Raw genomic sequence first — 23,016 nt, 5'->3', positions numbered from 1 at the left:
GCCCTTTTTCACAAGTGATTTATTGATTCAGACATTTTATTAATAGATAGGTTAAACATTTGATCACTTTCAATGATTAAATTGATTAGTATAATAAACTTGAGTGTATTTAGATGTAATATTTTATCTATTATACTCATTAAATTAAATCTTATTACCTTAGTATATAAATTTCGTGAGAAAGAATTCCTAATGTTTTAAATCCCACAGTAAATAAAGGAATTAAAAATAGAAATAGTTTACTTTTATTTGAAATGTTGTGAATTATAGCTTTTCGGCTCGACCAGAAAATGGCGGAAACAATCGAGTAGCATTCTCAAAGCAAACTATATGAAAAATCAAGAATAATGATGTTATAATTTGCTATGCGTCTAAAATTTCTGTCAACTTTATGTTCACAATATCAATTACTAAAATACGTTCTCGAGATTATGATATTCACTATTTTTCTTATTTAAATTATTATTTGAACACTCAGTAAAAACAATATCATTTTTTATAGTGTTAATTCTTGAAAATCCACATACTCTTTTTCATCGCGGACTCGCGACCGCGTGTTTTGCAAGGATCTTACGAGAGATTCAGATTCGGCGCCAAGTATATGACTGACCGAAAAGCAGTCGAGTCCTGGCATTTGTGCATAACATTTTTGAAGATGGTCTGAATTATTTAGATATTCGATATCGAAGAATTGTTTATAGTAATTAAATGTTTGCTGCAAAGGTTGACTTTCATATTTCATCATTTTAAATAAGCGCGCCGATTGTGATCAATCCGACTGTCGACGCGACGTATTCACGTTGAACTAGCAGATACTGTGTGCCACATGCAGAATTAATAACAGCAATAAGTGTAGAAGGGCACAATTGTACTCGATTAAAAAGATGGCCGTAAGGTCGGAAGGAATCGACAAAGGGGGGCAAGAACGAATTAGTTGCAAGATGAGGTTACATCATGCCCTTATCCATTTATCGAATTTCTTGCACTGACCACAGTTTCTCACTCATAATAGTGTGTTTCTATCATCAATATGTCCTTTTCTAAAATGCAGACATCGCTTTGAAAAGTTTATAAAATAAAAATTACACTTTTTGCGGTATGTATTTCTACAGCTGTCACTTCTACAAAGACCGTAGCATCATCCTTTATGAGCTCCGACTTCTTTTGAACAGTATTTCTCTTAGCATCGGATTGATTCAATTTAGTTCACTTTTTGGCACGGATACCCTTTTAATTAATTAAAAAAGAATTCTTTTATCACAAAAACTCTAAAGATTCGTCAAAAGTGACCGACAATTGAACTGAAGAACAATTCCCGAGTGGAAAAGGTTCAGTGGGTGAACCACGGCTTAACCTTGCCCAACAATGGCATAAGCGTGGGGTGATTGAGGATTAACCGTGAAGTAAGCGTGGAGTAAGCCTGGGATAAGCATGGTATAAGCGTGGTTTAAGATTGGATCAATGTTCACCCACGGTCATTCCAAAATCGTCCCATGGATATGAAAAATGGGTCAAGCATGGGTATTAGCCCGTCTGCCATGCTTCGCCCATAGTCGAACGTCATTTGGTTTTAATTGAACTTTGGCAACATTTTGGAAGCTGTACAAAATCTACTAAGTTTTCCTTACTTTTTAGAAAAGTTTTTACAAAATGTGTGTATATGGTCATAATTCACTTAATTTTGCAAGAGAATTACAAAAAATGACGTTCATTGTATTTTGTGAAATTTTAGAAGATCTACACCATTTTTGCATTTTCTTCATTTTTTAGCTGTTTTATTGAACTTTACGAAACTTTCAAAAAGCAGCATCATCCACTCAGTTTTTCAGAAGAATTTTATAAAAAATTGCTTTTACTGGTATTTGCAACATTTTTCAAGAGACAGAACACAATTTCAATATTCCATAACCTCTGTTTTCCTTAAAATTGGGGGACCCCTCTTCGGCTTGATCTTCTTAGGGATCTAAACATTGAATTGCAGAAAAAAAAAGTTGTAAAAAATGTGTTTTATCAGTAGAAACTAGAGAAATAAACAACCTACTTTCTTGACTCGTTAAAATCGCATTTTAAAAATTGAGGCAGGTGCGTCACATACTATTCGAAAAAATGTAAACCAGTAAGAAACTTAATTTATAATACACTTATAAGAGCTTAGTCCTCAAATCAGCTGGAGAGAGGCTGCTCGGAGAAAGTTGTAGGTTTTTTGTTGGGTCGCACTGAGCTTCACAGATCCTAGGCGCTGTAACAACTCATTGTAACGTCGAAGGGAAAACTGTGGGGGAAGGGGATAAAAATGCCGCCTCCTGATCTGTCAGATCGTATTGCGACCGAAGGCGGGTTAATAATCTTTCTTCATAACGAACCATACTTACTAGAGTTTTTTGGCTTAAATTTAAAAAGCGCTTCATCCGGAAATTCGGGTTTAGCGGTCAAATATTGTTCATAAGCTTGGTTGAACATCCCCAACTTTTGGGAAGACTAATCCATACCATTTTTAAACTGCCATCATTTTTGGGACATCTAGAAGCAGCCTAACATGAATACTTCTACACCTGCAATGTTCAACTACATTTGTACGGTTGTTATGTTATATTGTTAATTAACACTACAATAAGATAAGCGTGGACCAAGATTGCGAAATGCGAGTTCTGAAATTAACATTTCCTTATCGGGATCTTGAAAGCTTTTCCGCCAATTGTCTCATTATTCTTTTATGTTGCAGAATTAGCCGTTTTTAATATTGATAGAATGACAAATGCACGAACAACGAAACGAGTGTATCAAGGTAAAGTAAATGGTAGTGTGCCCAGAAGCAGAGCGCGGAAAGAATGGTTAGCATCTGTGAATGAGACCCTTGTTATAAGAAACATAAGAAGCTACCGAAATACGAGATCCTGCATGAAAAAATGCATGTACATAAAAGAAGATAGAGAAGTATGCCAGGACAGGAGAGTATGGCGGCAAATAGTTAATAGAAAGAGTGTCAGTAGAGGGTATTAAACATACATGAACAGCACTGCGTGGTTCAAACGGGAGAAATAAAGGGCAAGAAATAAGCCTGAAATGCAACTGACAAACATCACAGCTTTAGATGCTTCAGCGGCCTTAAAAAGGGCAGGTAATTGGAAAGCTCCTGGTCCGGACATGGTGCACGACTTCTGGTACAAGTACCTGACGAGTGTACTTCTTGCGTTGGCAAGGTGTTTTCAGAAGATCACTGAACACCCAGATCTGATGCCAGGCTTTATGCTCTGACTTTCAACCTATAGCCTGTATTTCAACAATTTATAAATGTCTTACAGCTATCATTGCAGATAAGGTATATTCTCAATGCGACGAGAATGACATTCTTACAGAAGAACAAAAATGATGTTGTAAAAACTCGCGAGGCTGTAAAGATCTACTTAATATAGATGCTGTTGCCATCACTTAAGCTCGTAAGCATCAAAGGAACTTACACATGGTATACATTGCCTACAAGCAAGTGTTTCCTTCCATGCCGCATGGCTATTTGCTCGAACTATTAAACTTTACAAAATCTGCCCACGCGTTATTGACTTTCTAAGCCATGCAATGAGACTCTGGGGTACAAGAATCAAGTATTTTGATCATGGATAACCAAGTATAACTAGATCAATACGCTTTACGACGGGTATATTTCAAGGAGACTCCATCAGCGCATTATGGTTCTGTTTAGCGTTGAATCCATGGAGCAAAACACTAAACAGCATTGGGGACAGCATTGGGGACCGCAGAGTTAAAGATCGAGTTCAAAAATGACATCGAGGCAAAGGCTGTAGGCGAATCATAGCCATATCTGCGTATTCTTGAATCTCAGGGTATTCAGCATACGATAGTTAAGACAAGCCTAACGACTGCCTTCACTACGAGACTCAGATTAATTATGACGAGTTTTCACAATTTGGCAGATAAAATCAGGGAAATAAGCACATATGCCATCCCTGTCCTCACGCACTCCTTCGGGCTTATAAAATGATCTAACACCGACCTTGAAAAGTTAAACAGAATTGTTCGCGAAGAAATGACAAAGCACCGAATGCACCACAGAAATTCAACGATTGAAGGGGTAGTTCTACCACGACATTTAGGGGGTAGGGGAGTTGTAAATGTCGGAAAACTGTGTGATTCACAAGTTATACAGTTGTAAGACTTTTAACAGCAAACGAAATGTTGCGCTTTACAGTACCATCTGTAAAGCGGTTCTTGCCTATACGCCCTTAAATTTGTCCTCAAGTGGGTAGTGACATTTGTGTCAAGTGGATAGTGAGGCATCTAATATTTGGCTAAGAAAGGGTCTCTTGTATCCAGAGAGGGAAGGATTCGTCATCGCAATACAGGACAAGGTTGTCAGCACCTGGAATGATCGCAGACACGTGTTGAATCAAGACGTGGTTGATCGGTGCCGATTATGAGGAGATATCAACGAATCCTTCGGGCACATCATTGATGGCTTTCGCGTAATGGCTCAAAGAGAATATACGCACAGATATAATGATGTAGCGGGCATTATACATCAACAACTTGCCCTAAACCTAGGACTTTTAAAAGAATGTATGCCTTTCTATAGGTACATTCTAATGTCCGTTTTAGAAGGCGAAGATTACATGTTATATTGCGATGCTACTATCCAAACGGATCATTACAACCGAGGTGGAAGAGTGTACATCATCGACATTGCTTGTCCGCTTAACCGAATTTTGCAGTCAACCTATACAACCAAGATCCACAAGCATAGCGAGTTCCGTCATGAAGGAAAGACCATATGGAGGAATGTGAATCATGCATCAATTCATCCCATTGTGATTTCGGCTACAGGTAATGTGCACGCAAGATTCACTAAACATCTTGAACATTTATGAGTCAGTAGGGTTTTGGAAGCAGCTCAGAAGGCGGTTTTATTAAACATCTGTCGCATTATAAAAAACTTTCTTGACCATCAGGAAGTGACCGACAAAAACTCGTGGAGCGACAGATGGTAGCTCTAAGAAAGCATCCAGAGGTGACTGTTGTCACTGCCAACACGTGTGACCGCTCGTAGTTGTATACCTACAACATCATCGCAGGAGGTTTCAAGCATCGTATTAAATTAGTTGAATTAACTTATGACATTCTAATCTCATCATTCACTTGATTCAGTCCGTGGCTATGATGTACAACCTGGTTTACCCTAGTAAAAGTTTAATAGAAACACATAATACAATGAGACAAGGGTAGGTGAACCTTGCAAATATCAAACACTAAAATCGGAGAAACGTGGACAAATTTGGAAGACCCAAGTTCTGAAATTGATATTTCCTCGACAGGATTTTGAAAACTTCTCCACCAATTGTCTCATTATTCTTTAATATTGCTGAATTGGACTTTCTTTGTCTATTTTAATACCAAAATGGGACATGCGTTGGCAAACATTGCAAATGTCAAAAAATAACAATGGGGCAAACGTCCCAATTCCCGATTGAAATTTGCTGGAATTTCCCTTTTTCGTGAAAAATTAGTATATTTGATGGGGATATTGAAATAAATGATTAATTGGTTCGTACCGTGAAAATCATTGCAGGACTGTGAAATGTAATCTAGTAGATTTTGATCAATCAATTTAATAATGTTGACTCAGCCCACAAGATGTTAAGTATCATACCATTTTTGACGCAAAAGGACTATTTTTCAAACAAAATAAAATTTGCAGTCAGGAATAATAAAAAATGTTGAGCCAATTACAATTTTCCAAGATTTCACAAAAAAGTTAAGAAATATTTTTGTAGATTACAAAAGTATCTAGAACATTTTTATTTATTTCGCAGTATTTTGCAATAGTCAAGACAAAATTTGAGTCAGTTCAGAATATTTTTGAAACATTTTGAAGTATACAATTTTTTTTACTAATTTTCGGAAATCTTTTGAAGCTTTCAAATATTGTTCATCCTTTCAAAACTTCTAAAATTCCTAAAAATGTTTTTAAATTATTAAAATTGTCTCAAAACCTTCCTAATTCGTTTTCGATGATTCGGAAAATCTTTGGTATCTCTTCCAAATCTTTTAAACGTTTCTATTAAAATTAATATTTCAGAATAAAGGAGCATTTACACACTCTGAGAAATGATGGCAACATTTTTTTATTATATTAAAACCTTTCAGAATATTTTTAAACCCACTCTAAATTTTAATTGGAAATATTAAACACTTGATCTTCAGTTTTTTGTATCATTAAAAATTTTTCTAAAATTGTTAAGAGAATTTGTTTAGTCCGTTGAAACATTTCAAACTTTTTAAAAAGGTTGTAATTGATTTGTTCTAAATTCTTAAAAATCTAATTTTTTGTTTGTTTTGCAAAATATCTCAAGATTATTTTCAGTGCCGGTAAGTTTGTTGTAACTGATACGGACAATGTATACACTTTGTAAATAAGGATATTCAAAGTTTTTACCTATAATTTGGTTGTCTTCATGTCTCTGAAGAAAGTTCGAAAAAGTTTTAAAATTATAGCACAGTAGGAAAATATTAAAAACAGAATTATTGCCCGATATTCAAACATATTTGCAATTGAAAATTTCACTTTTATCAATAAAGTTCCAAAACATTCAGAACTGAACTCTCTTATCAAATTATGTTAGTAATTTTTAAATTTTGAATCACTAAATGAATAATTAAAAAAATCCTCCATCTTCATTAATGGAGAACTACAAATAACGTCATTTAATATCTTCAAGTGGTTATAAATAGAATCATGTCGTAATTTTTAAAAAAGATTTTGTCAAATTTTAAATACAAGAAATACTCTCTTCTTATTAAAGAATCTTTTACTATTTTAATTTTCTCGTTTTGAACTACATTTTTAGCATTAAAATTTCTTATTTTAAAAATGGGATTTACAAAATTGCTGAAAATTCAAGACAACCAAGAACTCCTGCCGTGATATTTAAGAATGCAGTATCTACGAAAAGTCGACAATGAGTTTTTTATATCATTGGAATCGTAAAAAAAGATACATCCGTTTATGAAAATAGTTTTTTAAAATAGTTAATAATAATAAAGATAATTTTTCAATAATTATTTAAAAAAGCCGTATCTTTTAAGTCTGGTGAGTCGTGTTAGGTAAGAAAACCGTATATACAGAAAATTTGCCGTAACTGTAAGAATTGTAACACGGAGGCTCGAATACGGCACCCACAAATACGCAAGAAAGCAGTATCTTTCAGATACTGCCCGACCAGGTCTCAGAGGACGTGATGTTATGCAAGAAAGCAGTCCAAAGATGCTGATTTCTTGAAATTATGGGACCTTAAAAACGCAGTATCTACAAATAAAATTATTACAAATTGCAAAATGAACGCAAATAATGATAAAAATTATGAAAAGACAGAAATATATTTACTTCGCCCAGTTGTTAATCGCTTCGCATTCAAATTTATTGTAATTTAAAAGTATCCCAATATGATTATTTTTTTAATTTTTAAGGATTTTAATTAAAAGAAATACAATTTTCATTTATTTGAATTTTCAATGCTATATTTTTCAAAATTCTAATCAGAAAATATTTCACATTTTTTGCAGTAACTGCATTTTTTTATAACAAATTAACAATTTGTTTAATTTTTTTGTTGGAAATGAAAAGATCACTTGTAAATTAACCAGAAACGATAAAAAAAGTTTAAAAAGTAATTTTTAATGAGCGGTCTACACGAATCATGATTTTAACAGTTTTCTTCGATTATCTCAGTTTTTTGTTTTTATAGATACTGTTTTCTTAAATATCACATTATTATTTTTACTTTTTTTGCACATCTGAGATTCCATTCATTGGACTGATATTAATGCAGTTGCAGATGGACACAGAAACAGGCGATTCCCGCCCCTACCATACATCTAAATTTTATGCAAAAAAAAGACTCACCTCACGATTTTCCCAAAGATCAGTTTTATTTCACACAAACGTGAAAAAACAAAGGAATTCAGAGTTCACGGTTACAAAAGTACTTGTATGTATTTTAGATCGTACACTTATTTAAATACGTAGGATAAATAAAAAATATCATGCTATAAATATAATCTTTTGATTTTTCTTATTATTGTTGCTAAAATATTTAACTTTGATTTATCGAAAAATTTTAATTTAAATTTTATAAAAGTTAAATTTTAAATAGAAACTCAGTCTAATTTATTCTAAAACTTTGAAAAAAGTATATTAAATAAGAGATGATATATATTTTTTAATTACGAAAATGGATCTTAAATTTTTTGACAATAAAGCGTCGACGCGTTTTGAACTGGTTTTCCGTTCCTTTTCTAGAAGCAAAACATACAAAAGTTTTCAAATTTTTCAAGGGACGACTGCAAAATAAATAAAAAAAGATTACATGTATAACATGATATTGTAACTTAATGTTCAGTATATAATAAAAACCATCCATGTACCTCTTGAACAGATTAAAATGTATTTACTTTGTATTCTTATCAATAATTACAAAAATTGTATTTTCAATCATATAAATAAGTGCGCGAAAAGCATCCAAAGATGCAACATATGCATCGTAGGCGCAATAGCGCAAAGGCCCATCAATGGGAGCAGTGCTGATTAGATTATTTAAAGCCTTATGTATAAAGAAATATGTGACGTGCGCCGACGAAAGGGGCTTACTCTGAAAAAGTGAGATTTTCAGGACGAGCGGTTGATGTCGACCCGATAGCCTGGACTTTTAGGAGAGAGGGAAGGCTCACGAATATCTTCCCTCTCCACTTACTACTACATTCTCAAGGAAGGAGATAGGTGGTAGACGTGGCTTACGGACGGGGTACCTAACAACTGAGTTATGAGCTATAATAACGCTCGCATATTTTTTCCGATGGTTTCATTAAAAAGAGCAGCACAAAAACTATCAAAATGTGTAAAAACCTTGATTGTAATTTTTTTAGAGTAGGCCCCCTTTCTTCGGCGCACGTCACATATAGTATTTTTGTGGCTCTAAAATTGTGAAATATACGTTTTTATAGAATGTAAGTTTTAATTTTATGCCACATATCGAAATAAGTGTACGATCTAAGATACATGCAAGCACTTTTGTAACCTTGAACTCTGAATTCCTTTGGTTTACCACGTTTGTGTGAAATAAAACTGATCCTTGGGAAAAACATAAGGTGAGTCTTTTTTTCCCAAAAGCTAGATTTGAATAGACAATCTCGATATTTTATGAATCGTATAAATTGATAAAAATTTTGTAACTCCATTGAAATAATGTGCGTCGTATGATATACAGTAGCGGTGGGAATCCCCTTTTTCTGATTCTAGCTGCAACTTGGGTCCTTATCAAACGAACATCTGACCCTTTTGTACCTAAGCGGTCACCTGTCGCCTTCTAAGAAGTGCTTACTTCAGGGTCAGGAAATGGATGATTGTGCTGAGGCTTCAACAAGGAGGCAGTTCATTCCGGGTCATTTCGAGAGTCGGACCGATTCGAATAGTCGGCTGATATATGTGTGAATATTCCATGGAAAACAGATCTACCGGTGACCCTGAAACATTAGATGGGGAACGCATTACAGGTTTGTGAGTATGCAAGAAATAAAATACAAGTGATGGGGGCATCTACTAAAGTACGAGCAGCAATAGTGCCAGATAGTAGCATGAACTACGATTTGAAAGTGGGACGAAATTTTATGAACCAACCACATGTTCTGACTACTGTAAAGAACGGAAAAATAACGGTGAATAATCTGCCAAGAATCGACGTAAATGCGACGAGTATCATAGATGAAGAAGCTCCTGACATAGCGGTGCTGTTGGGTCACTTAGATGACAACGCCAGGCAGGAGTGTATGCAGATCCTGAAGAAAAAAATACTCAGAGATTTAACTCAAGAGCTAGTAGAAAACGAGATTGTCCAAGAGTCGAATTCACCATATGCAAATCCAGTAATATCAGTTGAAAAGAAAACCGGCGATTATCGCGTTCTCGAAAAAATAAGCTTTTCAGAAAATTGAAGAATAAAGATGACAAAGCGATCAAACGATGGGTTGCCCCTCGAGCAGCCAGAATGCAAATCTGCAGATTATGTCACGACAACATTGGGAATTTAGGAATAGAGAAAACATTGGCCAGATTATCAGAGAATTATTGGTTTGCTGGCATGAGACAATTTGTGACAAAGTATGTTAGCGCATGCCTGGAATGTGCCTACAGAAAGAAAAAGATCACAAAGAAGCAAGGAAAACTGAATCCGATACCAAAAGAACCGATTGCTTTCCACGCTATTCATATAGACCATATGGGGCCGTCAGAGACAAGTAACAGGGACAATAAATATGTATTAGTGCTTGTTGACGCATTCACGAAGTTCACTATTGTTGATCTGGTTAAAATTACTCGTACGAAAGGGGTGGTCAAAGCTATTATGGATTTGGTATATTTGTTAGGTGCACCAACTAGAATCATTAGCGACAGGGGCACAGCTTTGAAAGCAAGAAGATTTAAGATCTTCTGTGAAGCTTACAACATCAAACCTTGTTTAAATTCAGTAGCTACTCCAAGAGCCAATGGACAAGTAGAGAGATATAACAGAACCATTTTAAATGCATTGTCTCCACCAGCAGCAGGTGCTGATTAAAAAGATTGGGACTTGCTGGTCAAAGGTGTCCAGAGCAATATAAATATCATCAGGAATAAAGCTACAAATGTATTACCGGATTGAGGCAAAAGATGTCACCGTTTATTACCGAAGACCAGAGAAATCAGAAGAAGCGCTACGGAAAATCCAAAAAAGAGGCAGAACGGTTCAAACAAGGACAATTTCTGATGTTGAAAATTACCAGTGAAGCAACCACTGGAAGCAGCAAGAAGTTACTATCAAAGTTCAAAGGTCCTTTTAGGGTGATGCAAGTATTACCTAATGACCGATACATGGTGCAGGACTTACGAGAAGGTCACAGACTAGCAAAGACAGTGGCTTCTCTGGATCACATCTAGCCGTGGCTTACGTATCAACCTGAGGACGACGACGAATGAGCTGTGAACCGCCGGAGGGGCTTGATTCTATGACAGTCACGATGGGTTGAGTATAATGGTATTCAGTTGTAGATGCAAAAACCTTTTAGGGTTGAGAATTGCACAGGGAGTCACAGATACAAGAAACTCCCTGAGTTGAGTATGATGTGATAGAATACAATAAGTCTCCTGGATTAAGTATCGCATGAGAAAGTTATAGATGTGCAAGGCGCTGCAGAGCCGAGCATATTGACTTGTATGAAAATTAATATAACACAGCATGAAAATTTATTCCGATTATTTTAGAGAAATAGAAAATACAAGCATGCGGTTAGGTCGATATTGTAGAGAGGCATGTAGCAACCCAACCAGATACATGATGTTGTCTTATTTTAACTTGATAAAGAAATTGAAAAAAAAATAACCTGAGACATTTATGATGTAAAAAAAATGTGTAACTAATTTGATTGATCTCGGATTTATCTATCTGGGGACAGATTGATGACTTATGGTTGGCCGAATGTAAGAAAATAAAGCAGAGGGAACATGCAGAGCGAAAAGTCAGCCTAGACCTTGGGTCCTTATCAAACGAACATCTGATCCTTTTGTACCTAAGCGGCCACCTGTCGCCTTCTGAGAAGTGCTTGCTTCAGGGTCAGGTAATTGATGATTGTGCTGAGGCTTCAACAAGGAGGCAGTTTCTTCCGGGTCATTTAGAGAGTCGGACGGATTCGAATAGTCGGCTGATGAACGTGTGGATATTAAGAAATTTACCATGGAGTAAATAAACTAAACTCATCTCGTAAAATCTCGTGTCTCATTTAATTTAATTGTCTTACAGTTATGATTAGTTCCCTATTAATGAAGATGAAGAACTTTTTTTCATTATTCATCTAGTTAGTCAAAATTAAAAAATGACGAATATAACTTGTTAAGAGAGTTTATTTCTGAATGTTTTTAAATATTATTGATGAAAGAGAAATCTTAAGTTGCAAAAATTTTCCAATATCAGGCAAGGATTTTTTCTTAACATTTGGCTACTAAGCTTAAATTTTTAAACTTCTTCTGACTTTCATAGACATGGAAACAATGGAATTACAGATAAAAATTTTCCATATCCTTATTTATAAAGTGTATAGATTGTCCGCACCAGTGTCAACAAAATTACCGATACTGAAAATAATCTTGAGTGATTTTGAAAAACAAACCAAAAATTAGATTTTTGAAAGTTTAGGACAAATAAATTAGAACATTTTTAAGAATTTTGAAGGGTTTAAATGGAATAAACAAATGTTCTTAACAAATTTAGCAAAATTTTAATTGATTATAAAACATAACATCCAGCGTTTAACATATTGGATTAAAATTTATAAATAAAAAAAAAATATGCTTAAAGGTTTTAAGATAACAAAAAAGTCTTTTCATGAATTCTGAGAGTATGTAAAATTCTCCTGTATTAAAAAAATTAATTTTAATATAAAAGTTTAAAAGATTTTCAAACAATACAAAAAATTTCCAGTATCATCGAAAACAAATTAAGAAGATCTTGAGACAAGTTTAGAAATAATTCAAATAATTAAAAAATTTTTTTCGTTATTTTAGAAGTTTTGAAAAGATGAGAAATATTTCAAAACTTCAAAAAATTTTCGAAAATCTAGAAATTTTTATTTATACTTCAAAATATTTAAAAAATCTTCTAAACTGACTTAAACTTTTTTCCACTATAGTAATATACTATTAAATAAATAGAAATTTTTTTGATACTTTTATAATCTTCAAAAATATTTTTCATATTTTTGTCCAAATCTTGGAAAATGATAATTTGCTCACCAGTTTTTGTCATTCTCTACTGGAAGTTTTCTTTCGTTTAAAAATGCGTCTTTTTGCTTTAAAAATGGTATGATACTTGAACGTCTTGCGAGCTAAGTCAACATTCTTAAATTGACTGATCAAACCCTACTACACTACATTTTCAGTCCAGTAATGATGTTCACGGTGCGGATCACTTCATCATTTATTCCAATATCTCCAACAAATATAGTGATTTTTTAGGAAAAAGAAGAATTACCAGAAATGCTGATCGGAAATTGAGAACTGGGACACTTGTCCCATTGTTATTTTTTGACATTTGCAATGTCCGCCAACGCTTGTCACATTATATTATTAAAATAGCCAAAGAGTGTCTAATTCTGCAATATAAAAGAATAATAAGACAACTGATGGAAAAGTTTACCCACGCTTATTCCGTCGTATTATCAAAATAACAAGAAACTCTAATACTGAATATAAGAGAATAATAAAACAATTGGTGGAGAAGGTTTCAAGATCCCGACGAGGAAACATCAATTTCAGAACTTTAGTCATGCAATGTTCAATCACGCTCATCCCATTGTAGTGTTTGATATTTGTAATTTTCACTCACGTTTGTCCCATTCTTTTATTATATTTACAAAATAAAAAATAATTCTGCAAAATAACAGAATAATGAGACAATTGGTGGAGAAGGTTTCAAGGTCCCGACTCGGGTCCCGATGTGGAAATATCAATTTCAGAACTTGGGTCTGGCAATTTTCGTTTGCAATTGTCCCATTGTAGTGTTTGATATTTGCAATGTTAACCCAGTATGCACAAAATTTGGCGACATCTTTACGACATCGTTACGACAACTTTACGACATCCTATGTCTATGTCGTTTCGCTGTCTTTACGATGTCGTAAAGACATCATCAGATCATGAGACTTGTTTATGACATCGTAAAGACATCTTAACGACATAGACACAGGATGTCGTAAAGTTATCGTAAAGATGTGGTAACGATGTGGTAAAGACGTCGCCAAATCCTGTGCCCATTGGGAACCTGCGCTTGTCCCATTGTATTATTCTAATCACAGAATAGGAGTTGATTCTGAAATATATATTATTCGGGTAATATTAAACCACAATGGTTCAGCCGTAGTATTGCAGGTTGTCGAAACATTCATTTTAGGATGTGTCTAGTCGTCCCAAAAAATTATGGCAGTTAAAAGAGGGTATGAATTAGTCTTTCCGAAAGTTTGGGATGTCCAGCCAAGCTTATGAAAAATATTTGACGGCTGATCCCAAATTTCTGGACGAAACTCTATGTAAATTTTAACCGAAACGCTATAGTAAGTATAGTTCGTTATGAAGAAAGATTAATTAAATTATTTTTCGAAAGAATGATGAATCAAGTAAAATTTCGAACCCTCAAAATATTACCAACCTCACTAAAAAGTACATTTTTCTCCACAGAAGCCTTAAAAGGGCAAAAAAAGTTAAGTGAATTACGTCAATATTTAGAAGCTTGTAATAGTATACTGTGCATCGAGAGAGAAAAAGGGCGTTTACAAGGCGCAAACGACCGTTTTTGCTCGAGGTCCGCATACTATTTTGTCCGACAGCGGAGCGAAAGCGAGTTTTCGCGTTTTTAAATATACACAGCAGAAATGGTAACTTTGAAATAATTGATTACAGGAACACTATGAACTGCAAAAATTTGGCAACTTGGATTCTATGTGTAAATGGAGGTTTGTAGAAAAGTAAGGGTCGAGGGGGAAGAGCCCATAGAAGGGTATGGGGGCGAAGCCCCCCTTCGTCGTGTCACGAGCGTTTTTCACCCCCCCCCCTTTACAGGAGTGGAATGGATAATGTATTTACCTGCGCTTTGCGCTCAACAATGTATTTACTTCGCGTTACGCGCTCGACCCTTGTGTATAGACTTTTTAAAACTAAAGGTGAAAGAATCGGCATCAGTAATTTGGCGATTGTGAATTCTCGTTTGATAAACTTACATACAGGCAGAAACCGAAAAAATTTCATGATTTTCGGACTCTGAGAGTGCCCAAGCGTAAATATTAGTTCATAACCAGAGATCGAAGTTTTGGACGATTACATTACACTCGTAAGAATGAGAATGTAAAAATAACTGCACAAAAAGAAACAAATTTTCAACAAAATTGTTAAATTTCTAACCTAAAAGATAAATTGTTAACAGAAAAGAATACTTTTCTACACAAAAGGACGACTTTTCAACAAAATACATCAATTTTATGTCAAATAGTTTAATTTTTAACTTATGAAATATACCAGATACTCTAATTTTCTACCAAACTGTTGAATTTTCAAGCCAAAAAGATGAATTTCTGAAAAAAACTAATTCTTAACATAAAATTTCATTTAAAAGCAAAAAGTTCAGTTTTTAACTGTAATTATGACTTCCTGATAAAAAATTTTTGTACAGAGTAGTTCAACTTTAAGTCAAATAATCGACCAAGAAGGAAAAGAATATTACATTTTCAACCAAGAAGTATACATTTTCACCAAAAAAGACAAATTTTTAACAAAATATAATACAAAATTTAAATATAATAAAAAAATATAATACAAAATATAAATGTTTTGGATGTTGTTGCAGAACCCAGTTTTCCAAATATATTTGACACTCTGAGTGCCCCGGTGTTCGTAGATCTTATTTTTTCATAAATTGATGACAGGACGCACGATCTTTTCGACACTTTTCGCCGAGCAAACTGGCCACCAGCGTGGGATAACGTAATCAATTTTGGTATGTTTTGTCTTGTTGATGGAAATATTTGGTTAAATCAACCAAATTATCTCGTTACTTTAACCAAACTATTTTCTAATAAATTGTACATTTCGCTCAACACAGTTATTTTGATAAATCAACTAAACATGCTCAAATAAATAATTACTTTGAATTGACCAAATTAATTCTTTGTGTTTTTTAAATATAAACAGAGTTCTTTGGGCTGACCATATTCTTTAGTTTCAATAAACAAAGTAAATCCATAGAAATTTAGTTACAAAAAACGTTAAAACTGATATTACAGATTAGTATAATCTTTTACGATTTAGGGAAATGGGGTATGTATATTAAAAAGTCGTATATTATTTATTAATAATCTATGAGAAATTTACTTCGGACAATTAATATAAGTTCTACAAAACTTGTAAAAGAAAATGTGATATTTAAAATTCACTATATTAGATTGAAGCAAGACCATAATGTCAATTATTAGAAAGATTGGAATAATTTTTTCAAATTTTGCAAGAAAGGATTCTGAAATTTAATAAACACTATACTAAAAATTATGAATCATTCGAAAAAAATGTGACGGTCGAAAATACGAAAAGAACAAGTTCGTAACCCGTCGTCAAACTCCACCAACTCACACTGCACAATTGTAGCACATACATACGCAAATTATCATTATAATTATTAGTATTTGTTCACATAACAATGTAGAATACACATTCGCTGATGTAACTAACTTAACCTTTTCTTATATACATAGTACGCAAACATATACATATAGTATATACTAAATTGTGGGAATTTTTAGAATGTGAGAAACGACACGGTGCTTAATAACTCGACTTAGAAACATTCAAAATTAAAAGTGAAAACAGGGAAATATTCTGTTTTAATCATGTCAAAACTGGGATTGAATTAAATTCAAAAAGATCTATAGGTGATTATTTTTTTTTTGATTTTTGGTAATACAAATAACAGAGCTGGGTCAAAAATTGTAAATACTCTGAACTTAATACAAATTTTGTATAAATCAAGTATATTATTATACATTTATAAGGTTAACAATTTATAAGAAAAAAGGGCTATAAATGAAATATTCCTCATTTTTTGCGAACACAAGTGGTGTTTGAAATCCTTCAAATCTTAATGAAATCTTTGAAACCTTTTGAAATCTTGGTGAATTCCTTGAATTCTCTTAAGGTACTTAAAATCTTCGTGAAATCTTGAAATTTCTGTGAATTCTTTTGGAGTCATTCTCAATTTTTGTAAAACGTTTGAAATCTCTACAATCTTTAAAATACCTCAAATATTTGTAAAATTTTTATGACGTATTTGTGAAAATGTGAATGATTAGTTTAAACTTTGTTTACGAAACCTTTTGTGTCTCAGATTTGTTAAAACGTGATTTGATAGTTTAATGTCTGAAATATTTATGAAATATTTGAAATATTTCGAAAGCTTTACAATGTTTGGAAACGTTCAAAACCTTTGTGAAAATTTTGAAATCTGGTATAAACGCTATTTTCAAATCTTCGAAATCCTTGCAATCTTTATGAAATGTTCCAAATCTTTAGGAAATTTTTGTGAAATCTTTTGAAATATTTGTGAATTTTTTTTATTCGTTGAAATCATGAAATTCTTTGAAATCTGAGTGAAATACTTTCAAATCTTCCAAATGTTTCACAATCTTTGAAATCTGGTGTATTGTACCCTTTTTAAAATGTTTGAAATCCTTTAAATCTCAGGAAATATTTAAAAGCCTTGTAAAGTGGTTGTGAAATATTTTTAAACTAGTGATGTACACTGGGGAGGTCCAAATAACCGTCTTTCAAAAAGAGGACATGCCCCCCTCCCCATTTTGTGAGGTTGCCGGAAAAAATTCTCTCTCAGTTTGAGCCAAATCTGTTAATATTAAGGCGTGCCGCAAAGGCCCTGAAAATCCTATAAGATTAACATGAAGAAATTTTGGTTTTCGGAAAAATGGATTCAGGTTTCTGGATTTAGACTTAGCTCAAAAACTGAAATTGACATTTTTGCAAAAAATTTACAAATGAATGATCTGTTTTTCCCTTTTTTGCCATAAATTATTTTTGTTCGTAAGTAGAATGGTTTTAAGTATTCTCAACTAATTAAAAATTGTTTAAACAATTTATTTTTGTTTAAATAATATTTTTTGTACTTACGTATTGAAAGGTAGATTTTTTATGTTTGATTGGACAATTTGTCATTTTTAGGAATAATGATCTTTGTTTTAAGCATTTACTATTCGTTTAAACAATTTATTATTATTTAATTTTAACTTTATCTTAAAAAGAGGTATAAAACTCTAGTTTTAAAAAAAATTAGTTAACTTCGCTGCTTTTTATTAAATATCTACGTCATTTAGATACTAGTAACTTATTTTGTAATAAACTCTTATTTGTTTAAATAAATTGTGTTTGTTTAAACAATTTTTTCGAAAATAAATGTTTAAAATTTCTATTTTTCTGCATTTATTGTGGTAATTTGTCATTGTAAAGAGCAAAATTGTTTTTTTAAACCGTTATCGTATTGTTTCATAAATTAACCAAATATTAATGTAACATTTTATTGGAAATTGTGATTAAAAAATCTGATTTTTGTCTCAATTCAATTAAGTATATCGCTTATTGTTAAATATTTAAACGTTAAGCAAATGCTTTAAATAACTAATATTTGTTCACAAAATATTTTATATTGGTCATGAAAAGTTTTTTTTTTGGTAAGACTTCGTTCTATAAACATTACATTCAATTTTATCGTTCTGAAATTATTTTTATAATTGTTTCCTTTAAATCACCCCCGTAGACATACTCGTTTGTCCTCTGAAAGCTCAAAGTAAGTTTTCTTATGTTTATGTTGATCCCGCAGAATAGCTCTTAGTATTCTCAAAGAAATTAGAAATCTTTGTGATTTTTTAACGTCACTGGAAATGAAAACACAACATTTTGATCTCAAAAATGAAAAATTACCACATTAATTGCAAAAAACAGAAATTTCAAAAATTCATTTTCAAAAAAAATTGTGTGAACAAACAAAATTTATTTAAACAAATAAGGATTTATCACAAAATAAGGTACTAGTATCTGAATGACGCAGATATTTAATAATAAGCAGAAAAGCTAACTAGTTTTCTTTTAAACTAGAGTTTTATACCTATTTTTAAGAAAAAGTTACAATTAAATAATAATTAATTGTTTAAACAAATACTAAATGCTTGAAACAAAGATCATTATTCCTAAAAATATCCAATTGTTCAATCAAACATAAAAATCTGCCTTTCAATGAGTAATAGCAAAAAAAATTATTTAAACAAAAATAAATCGTTTAAACCATTGTTAATTAGTTTTGGGGCAGTTTTGGGGCTCCACAAGGGGGGAGGGGCACCAAATTTAGAGTAATTTGATGGAAATGATTGACTAGAGACTCCTTAACAAATTCTTAATATCTCCCGTAAGCTAAGTTTAAATCCAGAAACCTGAATCCCATTGTTCCGAAAACCAAAATTTCCCCATGTCAATCTTTTCGGATTTTCAGGGCCTTTGCGGCACGTCTTAATGAAGACCGATTTGGCTCAAACTTGGAGGAAATTTTCTTATCGGTAAGAAATCATTATCGGTGGGGGGGGGGGCATGCCCTCTAATAAAAAAAATTTCAACAGGTATGATTTTGGATCACCCTAATGTACAAGCCTCTTTTCAATCGTTCAAATCCATAAAATCTTGGTAAAAAACGTTCATAAATCTCTGCAGAACGTTCAAAAATCCTTTAAAACATTTTAAAATCTTTAGAATATATTGAAACCTTCTAGAATCTTCAGCAATGCTTTGTAATCTGATGCTCAAAACCTGAGTGGTAAAATCCTTGAAATTTCCAAGTAATAAGTTTTATAATTTGTAACTTGAATATCATAAAAAAATGTATACTTTAGCCAATTATTACCACTCTTGCCTTAAAAACAAAACACTGGAAAACACGTGTTCATACATGAATCTTGACCAGTTTAGGGGGAAACATGAAGTTCTCCGATTTACATCGTGATCGCTCGGCTATGAGGTACAATCGGCGGATTCGGCTAACCTCAGTAGTTTATCGGAGCTATTCGGATTTTTTGGTATAGTGTTTTGCAATTTTCGAAAATAAAGATTACAATTTCTGTTAGCGTCTATCACAGAATATAAAAATTTCTCTTATTACCTTTCAGTTTTTCTTTGACTATATAAATTTGTAGAATGTTTATATTAACTTTTGTACCTCAATCTATTGATTCCTATGATTGCTTTTATATTATTTTGAATATTTCATTATCAGTTTTTCTTATTCTGCGTTTTAATACATAAAAAATCAATCTTTAATATTGAATTTACCAATTATTGTTCTAAAGATATTAAGTTGTCATATTCTAATTGTAAAGTTTCGTAATTACGCTAACAATAATTTTTATATTTACACGATTTCCGTAAATCATAATCGACTATATCAATTATAAATATTGAAATATCAAGCATTATTATAAAATTTCTTTCAGTGTAGGTTAAACAAACGGATTTATTCAATCAAGTCAATCTTTTCTCTAAGCTTATTCAGAATAGACAAATGCTTCATGGATTCCCCAGCATTAAGACATTTCGCACAACTGGAGCAAATCTTAATCCGACAGAATAAATTGTGCGGATTATTACTTAACGGCTCTTTAATTAAGTTGTCAGTTAAAGTGCATCACGTGTATGACTTGTGGTATTTATCTGATGCAAATAAAAAATAAAGAAATAAAATTATTTATTTTTCACTATACTAACAGAACTTTTCTTTATAAATTTGAAAAAATGGAGTATTGATTGAAATAGAAAAAATTTTAATTAAAATTTTCTTAATAAATATTCATTTCTAAACATAGAAAAATATTAAATTTATATTACGTTAACCTACCTTTCCACTAAACGAACGAGGAACAAATTATTCAATATAGGAAATTTATAATCTACTAAGCATTTCTTTTATTCAATAAAATCACATTGTAGTTTTATTCTGTCTCGCTAAATTTGAATTAGTTAAAGTTAAACTAATTCAATCAGTACACTCAATTTCGAGTGACAAATTAGTTACTTTCAAGGTTTTGACTAATGAATTAGTCAACGGGCCACTATTAGTACCTTACCAATTGAATCAGTAAAAAAAATAAATAATTTTTATTAGTTATTTCCTAAAACGACCAATTTATTAGTGAATTTCTAAACATAACCACTATCAACTCATTGACGCAGAAAAAGAGAACATTATTTTGCTACTCAAACAGCCTTTTAAGAACAGGAGAGAGTGGATTTCAAAGAAGACACCGGCTATCACGGAAATTCACCAGAAGTACCCCAGACTTTTCGATTAAAGCGGAGAAATCGTGAGTTTATAATAAATGTATATGAAAAAGTCACTTCAGTTTTTTATATTGCAACAGGGATTATAGTGGTACACTAGCTAAATTTTACGGAAAATAGGGGATCCTTGCTGTAAAACAAGGTTTCTCCAGTTTGTACTTTTGTTAGTTAATTGATAGTTCTTTGCTTCGCTGCGATAAGTGCCATGTATTAAAATAAATCTCATTGGGCACTTTAAAAAGTGATTTAAAGTGCTTTATCGGGTTTACCAGTTTTCTTACACTGAAGACAAAGTTAAATACAAAGACTATGATGGAATTTAGTGAAATTTACTGAGAATATAGTAAAATCAATTTAAATTTCATTGAACTTTACTAGTATTCTCCTAAATTTCACTAAACATGTTTCATAGGCATTAGAGCTTATAATTATTTTTTCTTGGTGTATTTGAAAGCATCTCAATTTCAACTAACACTGCTTAAAATGACGGATAGAACCCAGATAAGAACTGGATGGAAGTTGGTTCTTATCTGGCGCTTCGGAATTAGACCCGGGTTTTTCCCTTGTTTATACCCGATCCCTGATCGGATTCTATCTGGATTGGTATTTTTATCTCCGGTTTGTATAGGGCTTTCTTCCGGGACCTTCAAGAGTTGTATCCGGATTGTAGTCGGGATTGGACCTGGTTTATACCTGGCACTTGACTGGGTTTTATCTGGGATCAGATAACATGTACCGGATTTCTGCATGGGTCTTATACGGTTCCTTAAAACTTCTACCCGGTATTTAGGTGATGTCTATCCGAAACGTACCCGGATCTTGTCCCCGGTTTATACCCGGCCCTTGATCGGATTCTGTCTGGATTGATATTTTTATCTCTGGCTTCTATATGGCTCTTATCTGGAACCTTCAAGATTTGTATCCGGTTTGTAGTCGGGAATGGACCTGGTTTATACCCGGCACTTGGCTGGGTTCTATCTGGAATCATATAACATCTACTGGATTTCTACATGGGTATTATACACGGAAAAAAAATATCCATCACATTTTATAGAACTAATCCTGTAGTAGAGGATACGATGACATATTATCTATTAAAATTCAGCTTACGAAAAACGTAAAATAGTTCTATAAAATCTAAAATTCTAGGTTAAATACAGTCTACATCGAAGAAGTCTTAAAGCTATAAAGAACAGTTCTATAAAATGATCACCGATTTTTCGCCGCAAAAAATTAATCCTTTTTATTATTAAAAAAACACTTCAGTGTTGAAATGTTCTCACAGGCTTATACTGTCGAACATGTCGAGGGCATTTTTGGTTAGAGATGGATTTTTATTTGATCATTTTTGCACGGGGCTGTCCCGGTATATATCATCAGTCACGAACGCATTTTTATAATGCAATCAAGTGATCTGATGAGAGCAGTCTGCCCAGACATATTGGAAAAAGCCTGGTTTTACCCCATCATTGACGGACTGGGTTGCAGTCAAATACACGATGGGGGCGACCTACAGCTTAAGGTGGGTTCCGAACCACCAGATCCTCGGTAAAGGTTCATTAAAAAATTTCCAGAGGTACCAGCTCAGGGATCGAACCCCGGACCTCTGAAGTGAAGTCCGAGTGTCTAACCAACTGAGCCATCGAGGCTCTTATTATATCATTAATATTATTATTATTTTACTCTAATATTTGTTCACATGTTTAAGTACCCTATTATTCACTATTATACAATCACTACACTATTTATAATCGCACGCTATGAAAATTTTTATTCACCGCGGGTTCGAACCCTGTAAGTTTCACATTCTTAACTCCTAAAGACTCTCGGCTAACCTAGCTTGAAGTATAAAAAAAAAAGATGAAATATAACTTACAGCTACGCAGGGCAGTCTGCAAATTTTTGTAACTCATTCTATAAAAAATATCGTTACGCTTATAATAATATATGTACTAAGATTTTAGATTTTAGAAATACTACAAATTATTATTGAATATTTCATTTGTTTAAACATGATTTAAACTAAATTCAAAAATATTTTAAGATATTTTAAAAGA

At 32.8% G+C, this 23,016-nt stretch overlaps 1 protein-coding gene across 5 annotated transcripts in view; it reads left to right on the top strand.

Annotated features, from left to right (window-relative positions):
- Nucleotides 1-23,016, top strand: part of LOC117181635 — a 413,839-nt gene that overhangs the window by 205,862 nt on the left and 184,961 nt on the right. Inside the window, exons 5-6 of one of the 5 annotated variants that reach the window (XR_004468144.1) lie at nt 15,429-15,578; nt 20,116-20,230. The exons of 1 other annotated variant lie outside the window; for it this stretch is intronic. Coding sequence is in view for 2 of the 4 variants with exons in the window: in XM_033374524.1 (XP_033230415.1) it covers nt 15,429-15,496 (68 nt within the window). In the remaining 2 variants the exon portion in view is untranslated. Of the gene's footprint in view, nt 1-15,428; nt 15,666-20,115; nt 20,231-23,016 lie in introns of those variants that run through there. 3 more of the 5 variants (XR_004468145.1, XM_033374528.1, XM_033374524.1) reach the window with 3 other exon arrangements.

Source organism: Belonocnema kinseyi, chromosome 10, assembly GCF_010883055.1.
Source record: "Belonocnema kinseyi isolate 2016_QV_RU_SX_M_011 chromosome 10, B_treatae_v1, whole genome shotgun sequence".
NCBI classification, from domain to species: Eukaryota; Metazoa; Arthropoda; class Insecta; order Hymenoptera; family Cynipidae; genus Belonocnema; species Belonocnema kinseyi.
This window is presented reverse-complemented; position numbering and strand designations above follow the sequence as displayed.